At 35.0% G+C, this 22319-nt stretch overlaps 1 protein-coding gene across 6 annotated transcripts in view; it reads right to left on the reverse strand.

Annotated features, from left to right (window-relative positions):
• DGKB (diacylglycerol kinase beta) overlaps positions 1-22319 on the reverse strand; it is a 648598-nt gene that overhangs the window by 504825 nt on the left and 121454 nt on the right. For all 6 annotated transcript variants that reach the window (XM_032642942.1, XM_032642939.1, XM_032642937.1 and 3 more), the window contains 3 exons: positions 19257-19397; positions 7349-7398; positions 3847-3921 (listed from right to left, as the gene is read on the reverse strand). In XM_032642942.1, the coding sequence (XP_032498833.1) occupies positions 3847-3921; positions 7349-7398; positions 19257-19397 (266 nt within the window). The remainder of the gene's footprint in view (positions 1-3846; positions 3922-7348; positions 7399-19256; positions 19398-22319) is intronic.

Here is a 22319-nt window from a genome sequence, read left to right on the forward strand (position 1 = left end):
TATCTCTAAGCATGAAAGTGATCTTTAATTGCTTTCTCTAGATTACTTTAAAAAATTCAAATATATGCCAGACAATGACAGACCAAATTCACTTCACGGCAAAGAGCTGAAATAATTCTTCGCTAAGTGGTGTGGGGCGGAGGAATTAAGTTGCTTTTAACTGCCTATCAGAACTTAATGGAGCCAAGAAGATAAACAATCAAATAATTTTTTGATTCGATTTCTTTTCTAAGGAAGACTTGCACAGAGTGTCCTAAAGTGCTCTCCGTAGTGTCTGTCTGTAATGTATTTATCTCTTGGCTGCATAGCGCTAATATTAGCTGTTAATTCGAAGGGTTGTCGTGAGGTCAAAGGCGCTAATACATTATAAGTATCTTTGAAGAGTATCTAGCATATATAGTAAGTGTAATATAGGTGTTGTTAGTGTTATATTAGCAGAAATTATATTTGCTAATATATATTACCCAAACATATTACCCCTGGCTGCTGGGAAGGCAAAGTACCTCCCATCTAATGGCACCAAAGTGGCAAACATGGTAGAATGCAGTGAAGGAAGTAACTCACCACATTTATCTAATATGGAGTTTTTAATCAACTTGAAAAAAGAAAGAAGTACAGAGAGCATTAGAAGAAAAATTTGAAAAGGTGCAATAAATGGAATAACTTGATATGTGGACAGAAGTATTATTTGCCTCAACATCCCTGAACTTAGTGGACTGGTGTGTTTCCTCAGCAAGTTTTTGAAAATCAGATTGTTTTCCTTCATTGAAACAAACTTATCTATAGGTAGCAGAAAGAGACTCTTTGGAACAAAGTGATGTTGAAATAATTATTTCATCACACTCAAAATGAAAGACAAGGGAAATCATTTAGAATTGGGCAAAATGGCATAAGGTCTCATCATTAAAAGGCCCTCCCCCTTGAAGACACTCTGATGAACCAGCAGAAATGAACAAATGAGGAGAGAAGTAAAACACAGAGTGTTTGTTTCAGAGGGCTGATACTTTCATACTGTACTTAATAAACCTAATGGTAGAACCTGGGTTAGTTTTTAAAAACTCCCTTCGAGGGCACCTCAGTCTACCCTGAGCCATTAACCTGAAATGTACAATTCTCTTTAGTTATTATGCAAACTTACCAGGAGTCAGACAACGTGTACAAATGTACACATGTGTTTAAAATGGGGAGAGCTGCTGAATCATCAGGCAGGATGAGGCAGTTACTATGACAGCAAACAGCCGTCTTTTATCTTTACTCTTTATACTGTCCACAGAAAGGGCAGACTTGTCAGTATGTGTCACAAATGACTAATAATACTATATAGCTTTTTATTTGTATTTTCCAGTAGGTATTTGTCCTAATTAGACTGCCCAACCACTAACTGTTCCTTCTTTAGAGCATCCAGATCCCTCTTTTCTCAAACCCCCCACTGCCAAATATGGTGATGTGGTGGTGCCTCCTTCTGCTTTCAAAGCTGATTGAAAAAGACCCCCTTCCCTCTGTTACTCCAGTGAGGACAAGAGCCTTGATTGATAGGTGAATTATATTCACATGAACATAAAAGTGCATGTATCTTTTACATTTACAATGTTGTGTTTTACATTAACATAACCAGAAAAGGCAGCAGAACTTATGAGTCCTTTGATTTCAGTGAAAATAGTATTAAGATGAATCAAACGGTATTCTTAGAATTAAATACGTTACCATCTACTTTATTATTCCATACGCATACTGCAATTTTGTTAATGATACCCGCCACTCATCATGTGCACAGCGTGTGTGTTTCCATGTTCAAAAATAAAAAAAGGAAAAAGAAAAATCAGCTGAGTTAAAACTTGGAAAACCCTAATCCCAGTAAGAAAGGTGCTCTCCCTTTCCATGACATTGCATTGGCTTTGTTGTACTTTAACCGCATTAGTTTACAAAGCAAGGGAAAAGCTATCAGACCGCTCCTATCACATAATTATGCCATTACCATGCTGTTGACTGCATAAATGTGAATTTATGTGGTTAAATAGGCTCTTTGAATTCATACAAAATGTAAACCATTTACATAAAATTGATTTGTATTTACTTAATTAATGTACAATATGCTAAACTTAGTTGGTTTCAAAGAGAAACTAAAATCAATAATAATATTCTCCCCCAAATATTCTTGTGGCCAAAGTAAAAGTTGTGAATCATGTTTGTTTTAATACACATTTGAATGATGTTGTAGCTTTGGTATAAATCTACTGAAAATAAGAGGTTTTTAATGCTCTTATAGGCATTGTTAGATACTATTTCTTGAAACAATTTGATTAAAGTTTCCTAGCTCAATCTTTAACTAGCTGCAGAGTTACTAGGGCAAGTAACTAACATTTTGGGGCCTCCCAGCAAGCCCACTCCTGGGCATATATCCAGACAAAACTATAACTCGAAAAGATATATGCACCCCTATGTTCAGAGCAGCACTATTTACAATAGCCAGGACATGGAAGTGACCTAAGTGTCCACCAACAGATGAATGGATAAAGAAGATGTGGTACATATATACAATGGAATATTACTCAGACAAAAAAAGAATGAAATAATGCCACTGGAGCAACATGGATGGAGCTGGAGATTATAATACTAAGCGAAGTAAGCCTGACAAAGAGACAAATACCATATGATATCACTTATATGTGGAATCTAAAATATGACACAAATGAACTTAACTACAAAACAGAAACAGACTCACAGACATAGAGAACAGACTTGTGGCTGTCAAGGGGGAGGTGTGTGGGGAGGGATGGATTGGCAGTTTGGGGTTAGCAGATACAAACTATTATATATAGAATGGATAAACAACAAGGTCCCACTGTATAGCACAGGGAACTATATTCAATATCCTGTGATAAACCAGAATGGAAAAGAATATGAAAAAGAATGTGTATATATATATATATATATATATATACACACATTCTATATTCCCCAAATGGGAATATAGTTTTATATATATATATATATATATATATATATATATATATATATATAAAACTGAATCACTTTGCTGTACAGTAGAAATTAATACAACATTGTAAAGCAACTATACTTTAATAAAATAAATGAAGAAAAATTGGGGGGTCTCAATTTCCTCATCTGTAAAATGAATAAAATAGTAGTATCTACCTTGTAGAGTTATGAGCCTTAAATAACACATATGCAAAGATAAGAGTGCACTGTGCATAGTAAACCATCATTAGGGTCTTCTTAATCGCCTTCATCCTCTTTTAGATGGAATATTTTAGCTATTTCCATATAAGGAAAATCATGGCGATCATAATAAACATGTCAGTTCTGACTTTCTTGTGGCATGGTATGACCTTAGCAGTGTCATCAGCAGCTTCTGTTCACCTACACCTCTATTAGACTACCATGCAAATTAATTTCCATGAGGAAGAAAAGCAAAAGTTATTATCACTAAGGGCTTCAGAAAACCACATACACTTCTTCTTGTTCAGAATCCACTTCAGCTATTGATTAGAAATAGTAACTTAGAGTTATCAAAAGACATATACACACTATTATATATAAAATAGAAAACTAATAAGGACCTACTGTATAGCACAGGGAACTCTACTCAATACTCTGTAATGACCTATATGGGAAAAGAATCTAACAAAGAGTGGATACATGTATACGTATAACTGATGCGCTTTGCTGTACACCTGAAACTAACACAACATTGTAAATCAACTATACTCCAATAAAAAAGTTTTAAAAAATCAAATGCCAGTAATATATTAGGATTGCAAAAAAGATGAAAGAGAAAGGGGTCTTCTAGAATGTAGCCAACAGTTAAATCATTCCTATACCTACTGGATTAAGTTCAGTGACGTCCCATTCAAGGTACTCTGCCACATGCATCATCTGACTGATGATATTTTCTAGTTCCTGGAGGAGAGGGAAGGGAAGGGGAGGGAGGGAAGGAAGGAGAGGGAAAATGAATACAAGGTCTTAGTAAGTTCTTCAACTTTGACTTACAGGAATTGATTTGTTCAACATGTAGCTCAAAAACTAAAGGAGTGAGATGATTACTTTTATATAAAAAGTAAACATATACCTCTGCATTTTAAAGGCCTACTTAACTATACATAAAAGAAGAGCCTAAATATACATTCCTTTGTACTTTGTCTAGAAACCTTCACCAGGAGAGGGCACAACTATACAAAGAAAGGTTTTCTTCCAGGAGAAGATTTTTAAGAAAATTTTTGTTTGGAAAGCAGCATCTGATGAAAGTAGGAGCCTGCATATTTTCACAAAAAGCTGTGATTTTTAAGTACTGAGTATCCTGACCCCACAGCTTGAAAACAGGTGTGGAAGGGTGGGAGGAAGGGTTTGAGGGCAGCTGAGAGTTTTATTTTTATTCTGATACACTGAGAACGTATACTGATGGTTCTAGCCATTTACTGGTAAAATTTGCTCTGCTAGAGGTGTGTTCAGGTTAAGGTTTGGAGGCTAAGTGCATGCAGAGTTTATTTTATGAGGGGATAGAATTTTAGTCTGAATTTTCACATTCTTCTGCTCAACGTCAACTCTTTGAAGAACTGCTGGTTAATATATATGCCTTGGCTAAATAAATTATAACATTTTTTCATACCGATTTATTTAATGTTTTAATTTTTCTGTATCTTCAGAAAAGATTAAACATACTTTGTGAATGCTAATAATTTTAAGGGTAGTCTGTCCATGACAATTAAAAGCGGTATTTCATAGTACGATAATTTAAAATATAAGAAGTATAAAGAATAAGGCTTGAAAGTATATTAATAAAATTTATTCTTCTAAAACCTCTGATCTAATGTACGTGCTTAATATGCATAAAATGAAGAAGAAAATATAGTAAAAGAGGGTTTTTTTTGGGGGGGGATTCATGGATCCCTCTGAGAAGCTGATGAAAGCTACACTCTCTCTCTCCAAAAAAATATATATGGGGGCTTCCCTGGTGGCGCAGTGGTTGAGAGTCCGCCTGCCGATGCAGAGGACACGGGTTCGTGCCCCGGTCCGGGAAGATCCCACATGCCGCGGGGCAGCTGGGCCCGTGAGCCATGGCCGCTGAGCCTCTCAACAGTGAGAGCCATGGCGCTGAGCCTCTCAACAGTGAGAGGCCCGCATACCGCAAAAAAAAAAAAATATATATATATATATGAAATCATGAAAATGTTATATAACACAGGTCATCACAGAAACAATGCAAATATAAATGTGTTTATTACAGATGAGAAAAAATTTTAAACACTAATCCCTTGCAATTAGAGGCTAGAAGTGTGTGTGTGTGTGTGTGTGTGTGTGTGTGTGTAACTAATCTTCCAGTTACTTTATCTTTGCTTATATATGCCTTAATGGTTTGGAACTGTTAAAGTCTCTGGATATGTTTGGAGGAACAGAAGCTATTTTTGGTGGACTATTGTGTACACATGTGGTACTAGATAAGTCATTTAACCTCTCTAAGTTTCCTCAACAGTAAAATGGGTATTCTAATAGTACCTAGTTCATAGAGTTGCTACCAAGATTAAATATGCTGTTACATGAAATACATTTATCTTATCTGGCACAAGTGATCAATAAACATTAACTAGCATTATTAGACATACTGGTCATTTCTCAAAGTATTAATTTTCTTCTGTTGTGTCTCCAGTATATGAACATAGCCTTTAAATTTCAAAAACAAATGATATCAGAAGGTGTGCTTCCTACCTGACAGTGAAGGAAACATCCTGGGGCAGTAAGTTATATGGAGAAAATCATAGAAATTAAATCCAGACCTTTATTTTAAAAAAGACTAATTTAATCATAAACAAACTTATTTATCCTCAGCTCATTGTTTAATGTTGGGAATATAGTTATAAATATTGCTAGTAATCTACTATATGTTAACCAAAAAATGGCCAGAGACCAAGAAAAGCATTTGACTAAATTTTCTAATCAGCTGCCAACCCATGGCTAAGAGCCTAGTAAAGAAACATTGTTTTAATTTAATTAAAAAGAAAAAGAAAACAAATCTGCATTAAAAATATAATTTGCATTAGTGTAGTCAGAAATGTTACAATAAGCATATTGACATATGTAGAAGAAATCTAAACTTCTAGCCGTGAAATGCTACCAGAAAATGAGCAAATGTATCATGTTGTTTAATATTCCTAAGTGGAAAACTGAACACTACTAGGCACTTAAAAATAACAGCATTTGAAAAATTAGAAAGACCCTAACATAAGAAATCCCACAATCACAGCAACAATTCAGATTGGTGGTCATTTCCTAGAGTAGGAATTATATATTTTTATCTCTCTCTGGAGAAACGAATGCACCATTATCCTACTCAGTGTTACATAAATATGTCTCTAACTTCACTGCTTTGCTTGTAATAGTCTTTGAGTTCTGCCATAGAGAGACATATCAGATGATGAGAGAAACTCATTATCAGAAATAATGTTTATTTTAATCAATATTAAATATATCAAAACATTTGTTTTTACATGTACCTATGTACTTCAAAATTTCCATAATGTGACACTTACTCTTTTGTTAATATTCTTATATTACCTTCATAAAACAGGACATGATATAATATACAAAATGTTAAATAGAAAATACATCATTGGTGGAAACTGAGATGGATATACTCAGGAGGCCCTGATTTGAGAACTAAGAGTCTAACTTCTCCTCTGAAAACTGTCAATGATTTGCATATACTACAAATAAAATAAACATTTAATTATTACTTTCTGTGAGATGCTATTTTTCTTCCATTGATTTTTATGAGTAAAATTATAGATAGAGTGCAAGTTGGATTTAAAATCGGATGAGAAGGGAAGTTTGCCAAAGCAGTTTTAAATATAATTACCCATTTCATCAACGTATGTGAGTAACAGTACTTAAAAAGTGGGAAAATAATAAAATGATTGAATCAACTTCATAATTCCTTTAAATTCTACCTGTATTCTTGATACTTTCCTATATATGTGTATATATATATATATACACACACACACACACACACACACACACACACACATTTTTTTTCTTTTTACATCAATGGTCTCATCTTTCTCTTATATTTTATTCAGACAGGGTTGAAGTCTTTTTTATCTTTCTGTACATAAAAAAGTCACTTTTTTGTAGTCAAATTATTCAATAGAAACTGTAATCCTAACAGTTTCCGCAGATCACTTGCTTTCAAAAAGTCAGATGATAAAAATGCTGTGTGAGTGCATGGAAATTATATTGTATCTTCTGTGGTAATAGCTATAAATTTATTCATTGCATTTTTCAGAACAAACTACTTTGAAATTTTCACAGAAAATTTGAAGAAAAAAATTACCGAGCTGTCCAGGAAGCCATTTCCATCCGTGTCATAGAGGCGAAACATAACTAGAAATAAAAGAGGTGTTGAAAAAAAGATTATAGGTGAGTAAGATCAATGCTAGAATAAGGCATATTCTTTAAAATTTATTTTCTGTCAAAAACAAATACTACTAAATCCCTCCCCTCCTCAAAGCAATTGATTTTGGGAACATTTCTCAAGCTTAAAGATGAATTAATCATTAATAAAAATACTGGATATCAGATATAAATTCTACCAATTTTTGTTATATAGCTAGAAAACACTAAAAAGTGCTATTGTCTGTTCAATTTTGTATTACAAGATCATTAAATGGAAATTCAAAATGACAGAAGAGAAGGAATTCAGACATTCAGAGTCTGAATATGAAAGGACAGAGTGGATAAGAAGAAATAACTAATTCAGAGGTCTGGAAATCAATTATAATTTGGAATCTACCATTCACTGTTATGTGAGCTTAGTCAAATGCTGTTTTCCTATCTATAAAATAAGGATAATCACCCTGTCATAAGACACACATTTGTTAGGGATAGGGGTTAAGACGTATAAACGACTATGCATAAAATAAGCTATAAGGATATACTGTACAAGGCAAGAAATATAGCCAATATTTTATAATAATTATAAATGGCGTATAATCTTTAAAAACTGTGAATCACTATGTTGCACATCTGAAACTTACATAATGCTGTAAGTCAGCTGGATATATATATGTATATGTATAACTGATTCACTTTGCTGTACACCTGAAACTAACACAACATTGTAAATCAACTATACTCCAATGAAAATTTAAAAAAAAAAGACACATTTGTTGTGAAAGTGAGATGACACACACAAAGGTGGATCAAAAGCTGTAGGTCACTACACAAATATAAGCCATTGTTTTGATTAATCCTTAAGCAGTATGGGAAAGGAAAAATTAGTGCAAAATAAGGGAATTTTCCTGATAGGGGATGCAAAGACATAAATGGCATTATTATCATGGGTATAATGGTGTATTTGTTTAAATCGGAGATGTAGTTTCATAGGGTAACCACTCTTTGAACTAATCAAATGAGGAAAAAGACACTATTGGCTCTGTGCTAGGGAGCTCAGGAAAGCAGGATGGCAGAGGTCCATGCCTGGCCTGAGGATTCCCTTGTATAATTCACACACCACCAGGAGACTACAGAAGAGGCTGCAGGTGCCGTTTTGAGATAAACAGAGAAGAATGACACAGCTGTAAAAATAGAGGAGTGGAAATGAGGGTTTGTGTTGGGTTTGTATAATTTCCTGGAGAGTCTTGATGTCTGAGGTCTATAATATTAACCAAAGACATTGACAACTAGGAGACATAATTATGCAATGACCTTAATCTGTAACTCATTGTTATTTTTATATTTAAAAATAAGTATTATATTTCAAAAATTCTAAGATATTTATAAGATGCAAAACTAGCTGCACATCACTAAAAGGAAAAAAATGCTGCCAATCTAGCTAACGTGTTCTATTCACTGTAAAATGGAAACAGACTTTAAAGATGTTGAAACATAAGGGGAAATGTATACCTATTGAATTAAAGGATAGAATGTTAGGTTTGCTAAAGAATGTAAATATCTTGATTTGCAAACCATGATAACTGTTCTCTGTCATATATTAAATGAGAATAAAATTCAGAAAGAACGAAAGAAACAAACAAAAAAACCTACCACAACATGGATACTAAGCATTTCAAGATTTTCTAGTGTAGCATAAAATGGTAAAAATACCTTTTTAAGTGGCAAAAATTCATACACCATTCAGAGAAGGGGTTAAGTACCAGGAACAAGGCAAGGACTTCCAAAACCTAACTATATTTTAGAATGAGGGATGCTTGTGACTCTGTTAATCCTTATTGGAGTAAATGACTGCTAAACCATTTCATACAGCTCAGGTATATGGACATTTACCTATGTCTACTGGTAAATCTTGTTGGAAACATGAGCTCAAAGACGTACACCCAGGTGGGGTGGGTGTGTGGTACCTGTCATTCATTTTGGGCAGCATCTGAAACATCTTCCTAAATTCTGAAAGCCAGACTTTATAAAGCACAATAACAGATGAAAGGCCAGATACCTTCCTTTACTAGCCTGACTTGAAAATAGGGTTTGCACATGACCCAGCCTCTACCAATCAGAAACACAAGCCCAGATGATTAATCAGATGCTAGTGACCCAAGAAAAAAGGGGCTTCACAGAATCCATGCTGATGAGAGGCAGCAGCAACAGCAGTAATTGAAGAAAGGGGTGTGTGACAGGGATGGTAGCACTGAAAGGTGCTCTGTCTGTCCACAAAGAAGCAGTGATGGGTTGTCACATGTAACTATCTTTACTTACAAATGATATGTTTGTACAATTAGAAAATTCTATTGAATCATCAAAAAGAATTGGGACGTATATATATACATATTTTATATAAGAATTTACATTATGTATATACGTATTAGAACTTATGTAACTGATATGTTACCTATATCTTATTATTAGAACATATATGATATGTATTATATCTTATACTAGAACTTATATAACTATATAATTAGATCTTATATAACATATAGGTTATATGTTTTATATTAGAAATTATATAACGTATAAATACTAAGACATATATGTTTATATATAAATATACATAAGTATATGTATTTAGTGATGTGGTCAGATTAAAAAGTCAGTTGCAGTTTTACATACTAGTGAAGAACAATTAGAAAATGAAACATAAAACATATCATTTACAATAACATCCAAAAACCTAAATATATAAGATAAATTTATCAAGAGTTGGATAAGACCTCTGTGCAAAAAATATAAAACTTCACCAAGAAAAATTATAGAAAACCTATATAAGTGAAAAGATGTATTATGTTCATGAATTGGAAGATTCAATATCATTAAAATGTAAATTCTCCACAGATTGTTCTATATAACAGATACAATCTCAATAAAAATACCAGTAGCTTTGTTTTAAATATTAACATGGCTGATTCTAAAACTTACATAAAAATAAAAAAGACTTACAATACCCCAAACAACCCTGAAAAGGGAGAACAAATGAGAAGGATTTACATGACCTGACTTCAAGAGTTGCTAAAGATCAAGTGAATCCAGATAGTGACATGCTGACTAAGGGCTACACAACAGAACAATGGGAAATAGGAATAAAGGTAGAGATCCACACACTTATGGTCAACAGGGACAAAAGCAATTCCACACACTTATGGTCAACAGGGACAAAAGCAATTCAATGAGATAAGAAAAGTCTTTTCAAAAAATGATGATGGAACAGCTGGATGGATATTCATATAAAAAAAAGTACCTTGACCCTTACTTCACACCAAACATGAACATTAGGTCTAACTGAATTTTAACTTTAAAACTAAAATTTTTTGAAACTAGACTTTAACATTAAAGCAGCACTATAAACCTTCTAAAAGAAAATACAGGACAATATCTTCATAACCTCAACATAAGCCAATATGAACCATCAAAGATTTTTAAAAAATAGGTAAATTAAACTTCATCAAAATTGGAACTTCTGCTCATCAAAAAGAAAAATAGAAGACTATTAAGAAAATAAATAAGCCAGCTGCAGATTTGAAAAAAAATTTTCAGAACACATATATCTAACAAAGGACTTGTTTCTACAATATATGAGCAAACCCTAGCTCAGTAATAAAATAGCAAACAACCCAATTAGTAAAGAGGCAAAAAATCGAACAGATGCTTCAAAAATGGAAGAGAGGTGAGTAGTCAGTCATAACAAAGTACTCAACAACATCAATCGTAAAGAAAATGGAAATTTAAACCACAATTAGAGACCATCATATGCCTTCTAAAAAGACTCCAGAATTCAAGTTTTTTCCCCAAGACCAGTCTACCAAAGCTGCTTACCTTCTCAGCCTCTAAGGTGCCTAAGAATTTACAGTTTAAAAATACTGGCAAAAGCCTGGCTCCCCGCTCCCAGAAATTTAACCCACAAATCCAACTTGCCTTAATAATTTCCTAAAATTTACAAACAGATTTTTTAAAAAAGAATATTGAGTTTAAATGTTCTAGTTGTTTCTAGCAGAAAAGTTGGTCTGAGAACACTTTACTGTTGTATGAAGTAGAAGCCCTAGTATATTTTTATATTAATTTCTACACACATTAACAGGAGTTAATGGCTGTCTATAAATCCTGTCTAATTCACCAAGGAACAAAGTTGGAGAACTTTAAGTTCTAGTTAATAATTATAGCAATAATAAAAACAGTATACATATATTGAGCACTAAGTATCTTGTAGTCTAAATATCACCAATTATAAATCAATGATAAAACTTTCCTTTGATTCCGATGCGAGAGAGGAATTCTAGAACTTTAATTTTCAGAGGTAAGTCTACTTTCCTAATTTAAAATTGTAGTGGGGTCATGCAAAACAAGAAATATTGAACACACATATTTACATTGCCTTTCTATTGAAGGTCCACTACAGTAACAGTAAGGGATGAAACAGGCATAAACCCACAAGTACAAAGAAAACGTGAGAGGAGACAAGAAAAATAAAATTTTAGAAGCTGGAAAACACATGGTGTCTGATGTAGAAACCTGAGAAATATAGACGTAAGCTGGTGGTAAAGAGGAGGCACAGATTCACACAGAAAAGGAAACATAATCTTCATGAAAAGAAATTAGACCTTTAAACACTACCCCTCACAGCTTGCACCTGAGGGTATGCCAGCCCTCTACCTTAAAGCAGACTGGATCTTTGAGCTTTTTAGCAGTCAAGCCACAGGGACTCTGAGTTCAGGGTACTCAGGCATTCTGATGGTAGGGGTCCAATACCAAAGAGTGTAATCATGTGAAAATGGATATACTGAACATTGAGAAATGTTAAGTCCCCTTGCTCATCTCTAATGAGTCAGACTTAAACCTCATCTACCCACCCACCTACCCACAACCACCAAGTAGTTGTTTCAAAACGAAGTAATTTGGAAGAAACCAGCAAAGCAGGGAGAGGGGAACCTTATAAATAAGAGGAAGACTCAATCGATAAAATAAGAAAAATAGCAAATAAGGATGGTGCCGACAACAAAAAGGATTCTCTGTTAAGTGAAAATTATGCTAGAAAGAGTACGAAAAAAAAAAAAAAGTCATCCTAGGTGTAGAAGATGTACCAGATGTCAAATGAAAGACATAAAAGAAAAGAAGTTGGAAAACAGGAAAATTAAAAAATATAATAAGTCAAAGTTCTGTTATGGAGTTTGAACATCTAAAAATAGTGATTTCAGAAAGACTGAACAAGTAAAATAAAGGAGAAGGTAACTAACAATGAAAAGATGAAGGAATAGATGGAGAGCACAAGTTTCCAAACCAGAATTTATGGTGGAGGATTTAGGAATTAGTTAGTTATATAGGAATAAAGAAACTAATCAAATAAAGAGAAAAAAAAGGCAGTTATTAACACCACAGAAAATAAAAATTGTTTGGCTTGGTAAGCCTATAGAACCTTTCCCTTTTAAAAGCATATCTGAATAATACTGATAAAATTTATAGTGATCCTCAAACATTATAATAAGACTATTTTTTCCTTAGAATTTAAAAGTAAAGTTAGTCTCCAAGGTCAAGTGAATCATTGAACAAAGAGGTTTTATTTTTAAAACCAACATATAAGGATATAGATTTTTAGGTGCAAAAATAATTTAAGCCCAATATTAAAATTATTCTGTCAACATGATAGCTTCCAAAGGTGGGTACCTCTTAAAAAGTTACAAACCAGTTTAACCCACATTTTTTCTATTTTTATGCTCATGCAATTACACTTTATATAGAAACAATTATGTGCCCACACATGAATTTGGTTAAAAGCTCAAAGGAAAGGCACATTACACAATATGAGGGTAATTCTTTATATCTAGAATTTGTTTCTTTTCCAAAAGATGTGCAAGTTTTTAATCTATTTTACCATAGAATATGTTTTTGTACTTTGTATAATATGTTATTGATATGAAAATATTATTATGGAAATTGTTTTTAAAGATTATAAAGTATATATTTTAAAAAGCATTTAAGCCAGAATTTGTTTAACTCACAATTTTTTACTGTTTTATGTATTTCAAGACCTATCTAATAAACCACAAGGGCAGAGGTGAAAATCATTTGTTTGGAGTTTTTTACATCTAATATAATGGTGTTATACTTTCTTCTTTTCTCCACAAAAGGAAACAATAGGGTTTCCCTGGTGGCGCAGCGGTTGAGAGTCCACCTGCTGATGCAGGGGACACGGGTTCGTGGGCCGGTCCGGGAGGATTCCACATGCCGCGGAGCGGCTGGGCCCATGAGCCATGGCCGCTGAGCCTGCACGTCCGGAGCCTGTGCTCCGCAACGGGAGAGGCAACAGTGAGAGGCCCGTGTACCGAAAAAAAAAAAGAAACAATAATCTAAACAAGGAAAGGCAGCTTTTCAAAATAAAAAGGGCACCTACACAGCAGGTCAGAAATCATACATTTTAGTCACAGATAGCTAAACTGGTGGTATAATTAATAACCAATCTCTCTGGGCTTTAAATTTTTCATTGACAATATAGGAAGGTTAACTAGATGATATCTGAGGACTTTTCAATATTAAATTTCAGTGGTTCTAAGATTAATACTAGACAGAGCCGTAACTTTAACATACAGAGTAGTCCTCATTATCTGCATGTCAATTGTGTATGTTTCTGGACATTTTCCTATTGATTTCTTTTTAGTGATATATTTTCAGTAACTGTAAGCTAACTTAAAGTTATTCTAGCTAAGTCATTAATAATTTGATAAACACTAATCCCAATGTGAATGCCACATTTATACTTTTAAATAAAAGTATAAATTTAGTACTATTTGATGCCTTCAATAATTCACATTATCTTCCTCTTGTCAAGCACCCATAGACTTCAATACAGTTCCATTTAACTAGCATTTACTGAGCATCTATCTTTTGAAAAACACACATATATAAGTGGTAGGTGCTAGAGTGGGAAGTTACACACAGTGCAATGGTACAAGGAAGGAGAGTAAAATAATCTGATTAGAGATGGCAAGAGGACTCATGATGTGAGCTAGGCTTCAAGTGTAGACTGGACTGGATCTGATACACACTGGGAAAGATGTACACCCCTAGCAAATGCACATTATAAGCAAAGGCATGAAGGTGGAAAAGTTCAGAGTTTGTCTGATAATTAAAAAGTAGATTCATATGACTGGGACTTTTTTGTGCAGGTCACAGCCAAATGCAAGTAGGTTGGGGTCAAATTGTGGAGCCAGATTAGTTTATGGATGCTAAGTTAAGGACTTACTTTGATGTATTATTCAATAGGGAACTACAAAAGGGACCCATTCTTCCTGAGTCAGAAGAAGAGGAAAGAACAGGTATAGAAGTTGACAAGTTTTAGGCAACATGAGAGAAAGTTATAAGAATTTACAGCTAATGAGTGAGATGATGATTAATTAGGTAGGTGTTTGAAGTAACAAAGCATCTGAATGAACTTTTAACTAGGAGAAGTCAATGACCAGAGAAACACTGAAGGCACTGAAGGCCAGCTGAGGTTTTGAGAAGAGTTCTAATCCACAGAATTATATTATCATTTCACAAAATCTCTGGCAGCTCAGTATATGAGCAAATAAATTGGATGTTCAAAACTAAACGAGAAGGAATGACTGACCTCACGAATTACAGGGTCAGTCTACATTTGAAGGGGTGGGAGGCCCAAAAGCAGCAAGCAAGTTCAGGAGGAAGTGAAGCGGTCAAGGGGCAAGAATTCTTAACTTACTTTTTTTTTTTTTTTTTTTTGCGGTACGCGGGCCTCTCACTGTTGTGGCCTCTCCCATTGCGGAGCACAGGCTCCAGACGCGCAGGCTCAGCGGCCATGGCTCACGGGCCCAGCCGCTCTGCGGCATGCGGGATCTTCACGGACCAGGGCACGAACCCGTGTCCCCTGCATCGGCAGGCGGACTCTCAACCACTGCGCCACCAGGGAAGCCCATTAACTTACTTTTATTTCATTTAACATTCACATAAATGTGAAGGAATTTATGTGAGCAAATATTGGTTCATTTAATTCTCATAGCAAACATACAAGATAGACATTATTATGATCCCAATTTTACAGCTGGGGAAGCTGAGGCCTGAGAGGTTTTAACAATGTGCCTGGGTCACTCAGATAGTAAGGGTCAAAGCTAAGATTCATTCAGTTAGTGAAGTGAAGGGTCCAAGCTCTTGAGTACTTGCTATGCTATATTTAAACTCAAAGCAGAAAAGTAAAAAGTTACGTGAGCTTAGGCTGTGGTCAAAGTAAAATGCTAGAATTTAAATTTATAGAATAAGAGCAGTCTTTGGGAATTAAAAGACTTGGGGTATTGCAACAAAAGTGGGTGACTGAAATAAAATGGAGTTGAGGTCACAGTATTTGCGGAATCTAAGGAGACTCAAAGAGGGATGTATTGAATGGCTCTCCATAAAGTACTGTAGTGGGCTTAAGGTGAAGAGGGCAAACCAGACCTGGTACAATGTTCTTATCTATGCACCTTGATGGTTGGTAACTTCCACCAAGACAAAAATAGAATTCCTCCACAACTTCAGGACACACACACATGCATGCACACATACTTTCCAAGGGTTCGTGGGAACAGGTAAATAAATACCTTCTACTTGACGGGGCCTCAGAACTGGCAAAGACCACAGGGAGGCATTAGGATCGAGTCAAAGATTGAGTGAAGGAAAGCAAGTTGAAGAAATGGCATATAATCAGTGGAAAGTTCAAAGCGTTTGTTTGTTAGTTTCCTTTCAATGAAAAAAAAAATGCTTTTTTGTAAATGCCTGGCAGAAGAGAGAGGTGGGGGAGATTAGAAGTGGCAGTAAGCACTGAATAGATTTATAAAACATTGTTTTTGGGGGAAAAATATTTAAAACATGTCATTAATTTATCTAATAACCCAGGTAAAAGAACGTATCAAATAATGCCACCAACAATTCCAAGAACAATTGTAGTTTCAGATGAATTATGTGTGTGTGTGTGTGTGTGTGTTTTCATTGGACTGAAGGAACTGCATAAACCAATGCTTCTCAAAATGTGGTCCCTGCAACATCAGCATGACCTGAAATGAAAACTCTGAAGTCCTATTCCAGGCTTGCTGAATCACATATACTCAAGTTGGGGCGGAGCAAGCTGTGTGTTCATAAGCCCTGCAGGTGATTCTTATGGACGATAAAGTTCAAGAACCTCTGGCCTAAGACAACACGTCTGTACTCCTTTCTGCTTAGCTGCTTAGAAATTGAGATTCAAAAACATCACTCACCTGCAAAAGTTAACTATATTAGATGCTTGATTATATCTACTTCTGTGTTAATTTTAATTATTTTCTTCTTTTCTTTCCTCTAGTATACATTATGTTTAATAAGTCATAACCATTTTGGAAATATATATTAAATGAACAACCATTAGATTTCTTTAAAGACATTGAAAAAAATTTTAGAATCAATAACTATAATATACTATATGAATGTTAGGAATTTGTAAATGCGCAACTGTAGAAGGGAAAAATATATTAGTACATAGCTAAGAAACTGGGCGAAAGAAATGGATTCTGATTTAACTGATGTAGGAAAAAGCTTGGCACTGGCATTTAGAAAACAAACACAAGCTCCAGATGAGTAAGGACCAGGTTAAGGTCCTCCACACTTGAGGAGAGTAGAGAAGAAAACTAGAACAGAGCTAGAACCTTAATGAGTTTCTGAAATAGAAATGCATTTTCTTTCAAGAGTCTGGTGAAAATCACATAAGTAATGCCAGGTGGTAACAAGTCTGTCTATGCGGGAAGTCTAAAGAAATGAATGGTATAAGCTCGAAAAAGAGCTGGAAAACTTAAAGAACGGAGGGAAGGGGATTGATAACACTGAAGAGAGGTAAGTGGCAGGTCAGGTTCAACTTGATTCATTAAGTGTTTCTGAATCACTTGTGGGTTAACATTATGCCTGGCAACTGTGGACGAGGACTGCTGAGACACAGATTCACATTGAGAACTTACAACATACCTCTTAGGAATTCTACCTTAAAAACAAAATACTTGGGCTTCCCTGGTGGCGCAGTGGTTGAGAGTCCGCCTGCCGATGCAGGGGACACGGGTTCGTGCCCCGGTCTGGGAGGATCCCACATGCCGCGGAGCGGCTGGGCCCGTGAGCCATGGCCGCTGAGCCTGCGCGTCCGGAGCCTGTCCTCCGCAACGGGAGAGGCCACAACAGTGAGAGGCCCGCGTAACGAATAAAAAAAAAAAAAAAAAAAACAAAAAAAAACAAAATACTTGCAGTTGATCTAAAAATAATTAAACTGCATCACAAAGACCATGCTGGGGAGAAGTAATGGTGTCTTTATTTATTCTCAGACCCGGAATGGAATCTTTGTTTTGTTTTGTTTTTTTGCGGTACGCGGGCTTCTCACTGTTGTGGCCTCTCCTGTTGCGAAGCACAGGCTCTGGACACACAGGCTCAGGGGCCATGGCTCACGGGCCTAGTCGCTCCGCGGCATGTGGGATCCTCCCGGACCGGGGCACAAACCCGTGTCCCCTGCATCAGCAGGCGGACTCTCAACCACTGCGCCACCAGGGAAGCCCGAATCTTTGTATTTGTAAAATCATCCCAAACACAGTCCTAATAACACCTGAGAAAACTTTCTCTCTGGCCATTACTTCAATAAAAATTCACTAAACATTAATATTTATTTTGGAATGAGAGAGATTTCTGTAGGTTCTTAGGAAAACAAATAAATCTTGAAATGCAAATATTCAACATTTAGAACTAATAAATATGTATTTAAAGAATGATGTTAATATGGTTTATTCATAACTTAAGCAGGTGTTACTATTAAATAATCATATTACATTAAATTCTTTATTAGTAAGAGAAATATTATCGAAAGTTACTGTTAAACTAAACAGGCTACCCAATCATAATTCTGAGGTGTCACAATATTCTACATTTACTTTAGAAATGTCAAATTTAGGATTCATTATCTTTACTATCATTGCAGTAGCAAAAAAATGTAATTCATTTGAATGATATCTAATACAATCAGGTTAATCAGCTTATTGAACAAACCACCAGCTCTGTATTTAGCAGGGGCTTTGGAGATAGAATAGATTATTAAATGATGGGGCTTGCAGTAAAGGTTTGAAAAATATTTTCTTGCCTTGCAATGACTACAGTTTGCCACCAGAGAGAGCTCAGTTACTGTATTTTATTAAAGAGAGCACTTATTTCCTTTCAACTAGATTGAAATTCTCTATCTGAAACGCCTGCTACGTGGTAAAAGAAAAATAAGCTATTGTTTAATTATTTATAATATTCAGAGTCAACTTCTAGAAATGAAACTCTCATGCTTGGCATTTAAGAAATTATTTGTCCACGGCAATGAAAGTTAGTACGGAAGGTTTCAAGGAAGATTTCCAGAGAGAAAGGCTCAGTTTGCCTATGGATAGTGAACCCTTTTTCTGCCTAATGGGAAGACCTCTTACATACTAGAAATAAGTGTATTTTCAAAACAACACAAAGGATACTTTTCAATATCGTCTGGTTACCAAACTGAGCAAATTCAAAAACAAAAACCATCAATTGATAAACATGCTCAAGAAATACTCAGTAATAAATGGACCTTGATCAATAATAACCTAAAATTGATAGATTCTTAATATCTTTTAATTGTCTGATTTTCAATTGGAGAATTTTTTTATAATTATTAACCAAGGTCACTTTACTTAATAAGAATGTAAACAACCACAGTATATACAATTTTAAGTTTGTCAATATCCAGTCCTATCCCCCACCCCAACCGTGATAAGTAAACTAAATGAAGAAACACATACACTCCAGTTTATCCTCAGGTCTTCCTCTTTCAAGGAGAGACAGGTAACAGACAATATCCTTCAGGTGGATTACTTCTGGGGAACACGTATTTGCTGGAGAAGTACGGGGAGAGGTGATGGCACCTTTATTCATTCTCAGACCTGGAAAAAAAGATTTGTCTTCATATACTTAAAAATATTCACAGCGCTCTCAAACAAAAACCAACAAAGGAAATAGAGAGATAATGCCTAGACGATGTAGAGAAACTATATACTTCTGAGGCGTAAAATAACCAAATTCTCCGGTCTCTAGTATAACAGAGACAGACATTCTATGATTCCTTTAAGTAATGGAGAGTTCTTTGGGATTTGGGGACATAGGGACTGCTCTGCCTACTCACTGGATGGTGTCTGGGCCAGAATCCTATCGCCCAGAGTTAGTTGGTAGACAGATTTCAAAGCATGAAGAACTACTTTCCTACCCACTTTTCTCTGCCTTAGGCAGTGACAGCTGTCAATCAGCGGGGAAGACTGAAAAATGGTCTTTCACAAAAAAACTGAAGAAATGTGAGTCTGTCCCAATATGATTTATATATTGATGGTCAGGAATCATTCATACATAAAAACATGTATTTATGTCAAACGGTTGCCAGCACCGTGAATAAGACATCCTTTTTGCCATCAAGGAATCTGCCCATGAATAAGAGAGAAAGAGAACGTAAACAAAATTCTGGATAAACATGACAGATTTAATTAGAGAGGTAAGAACATACAACTGTAGTTTGGTTTTAATATGGTCCATACTTTATTTATTACATCCATTCATTGTGCCTGTTCCAAGACAAGGGTAGAGAACCTGAATATCTGTTCACAACAGCTGACGACTGCAGAGTATCTGATAATCAAATCGAAACTCTTTCACAATAAATAGTTCCATCTTACAGAGAAGTCTCTGAAACCAGATCATATGTATCTGACAAGACCTCACGGTAAACCCCAATTATCCTTTGAGGTCTATTTGGCCATATAAAAGGTATGTGGGTTAGATGGCTGATGGGCTGAATGGCTATTCGATTCCTAATTAACCAGGAGTTACTGGAATGCAGGGAATAATCTTAACCAAATACAGTTCTTCAAGCCTGTCATTCATCTGGCATTCATCAGCACACCTCCACCTGACCACATCTCTTGCTCTGGTCTATCTCTTTCCATGTATAACTTTGATTGAACACCTGTGATTTCCTTCAGCCATTTCAAGATATCCCGGAGTATAATTTAATGCATGCTGAAAAGCCAGCAGTTAATTAGTTTAGTAGTCACAATGTTACTACTAATAAAATGTACCATTTATTGAATGTACGCTATGTGGCAGGAACCATGCTGGGCACTTGAACATATATCATTTCAGTTCATTCTCCCATTAACCCTGTGAGGGGAGATTGCATGAATCCCATTTTACAGATGAGAAACAGGCTTAGGGAGATGAACTGCCCAGCGTTTCATAACTAGCAACTTTATCCTTTTTATTCTACACTAATAGCTTATAGATTATTTTTGTTCAAGGCCAATAGTAAGGAAAAGTAAGAAAAACAGTTTACATCTTAATCCAGCACAAATAACACACACACACACACACACACACACACTAGTAGGTTTCATAACTGTGCCAATGTTTTCTGTGTTAACCTATTCTCTTCTTTTTTATTCCATTCTTAAAATTCTGTCAAAGACCCCTTAAACTGAATTCATTACCCACCATGGGCCACAATTGACAGTTTGAAAAACAATGCTCTACATCTTTCATTTTTTTACCAAAGTCTTCTTTATTTCAAATACATCTCTATGCTTCACATTGATTCCACTTGTTTATAGTTATTGAAAAAGATACATATATATATACACATATTATAAATGGATTTCCTCCCTTAACAAAAGTGTCACTGTATATCCGATACAAACTAACATAGTCACTTTTATAAACCAAAGGCAGAGAACAGAAGACAATCCTGAGCTTTGAAAAGAAAATACCTGACTAATTCTAACTAATCATCTAAAGCCTAGCCAGCTGCAGAAATAAGCAGTTTCAACTTATGATAAAAGACATTTTGGCACTGATCCTTCACATGACCATAACTTCCAGACTCGGAGAACACAGCCCTTGAATTATGGTTGGATAAACTATGACCTAACCCAGACTGCCTGATGAGCTAATCCTCTCTTCTATGCTCCCCGCTTATGGTACTGAAATGATTTAATCAGCTTGATTTAACTCTTTTATACAAAAACTCAGCGTAAAACAAGAATAAAAAGCATGTATCATCACATTCATTTGAAAGAATGCCAAAAGGTATATATTTTCACTTATATATATTCACTTATGATCATTTGTATATATAAAATGAAGGCTATGGTATTTCATTATCAATTTTCATAATACTAAACACAAACATTTGGAAAATATGAGTATCATAATTTTCTGTTTGCCTTTCCTGTATGTAATGTACATACTGAATATGAACATTAATGTATAATTTCAACTTAACACTACTTTTGAACAAGAAACATGTTACTATACTAAAATTATTTTGTTTGACAAAATGAGTTGACTATTTGCCACTTTCTGTTCATGAGAGGTTGTAAACAAAAAGTTGTATCATGCACTGAACTGTGTCATAGTTTAACATTTAAAAGAATTTAAAGGTTATTTTAAAAAGAAATTATGGGCATGTATGACAACACACAATGAAAAACTAATCAGTTTTTCCTTAAGTGCAATTTCAGCTAAATTTGAGAGGTAAAACATATACTTTTCGCAATGATTTATAGGGTGCATCAGAGAAAGAAAAATAAAATGTCAATGAGCTTTTCCACAATTACTTTACAACAAAACAATTATAGAGCTGGACCACTAAATCTTGACGTGTTGCGTTGAAAAAGCTCATAGGTTTGTTTCAGCTCCTAACCCCCTACCCTAGATCAGCCCACTTTCTCTTAAGTGGTGAAAATGTTTCCTTATATTTTCACTTAATATTTTGAGAGCAGGCCCTAGGGCCTCAATCTGTCTTCAGAGAGGTTGTTTTTACA

Source organism: Phocoena sinus, chromosome 9 (assembly GCF_008692025.1).
Source record: "Phocoena sinus isolate mPhoSin1 chromosome 9, mPhoSin1.pri, whole genome shotgun sequence".
NCBI classification, from domain to species: domain Eukaryota; kingdom Metazoa; phylum Chordata; class Mammalia; order Artiodactyla; family Phocoenidae; genus Phocoena; species Phocoena sinus.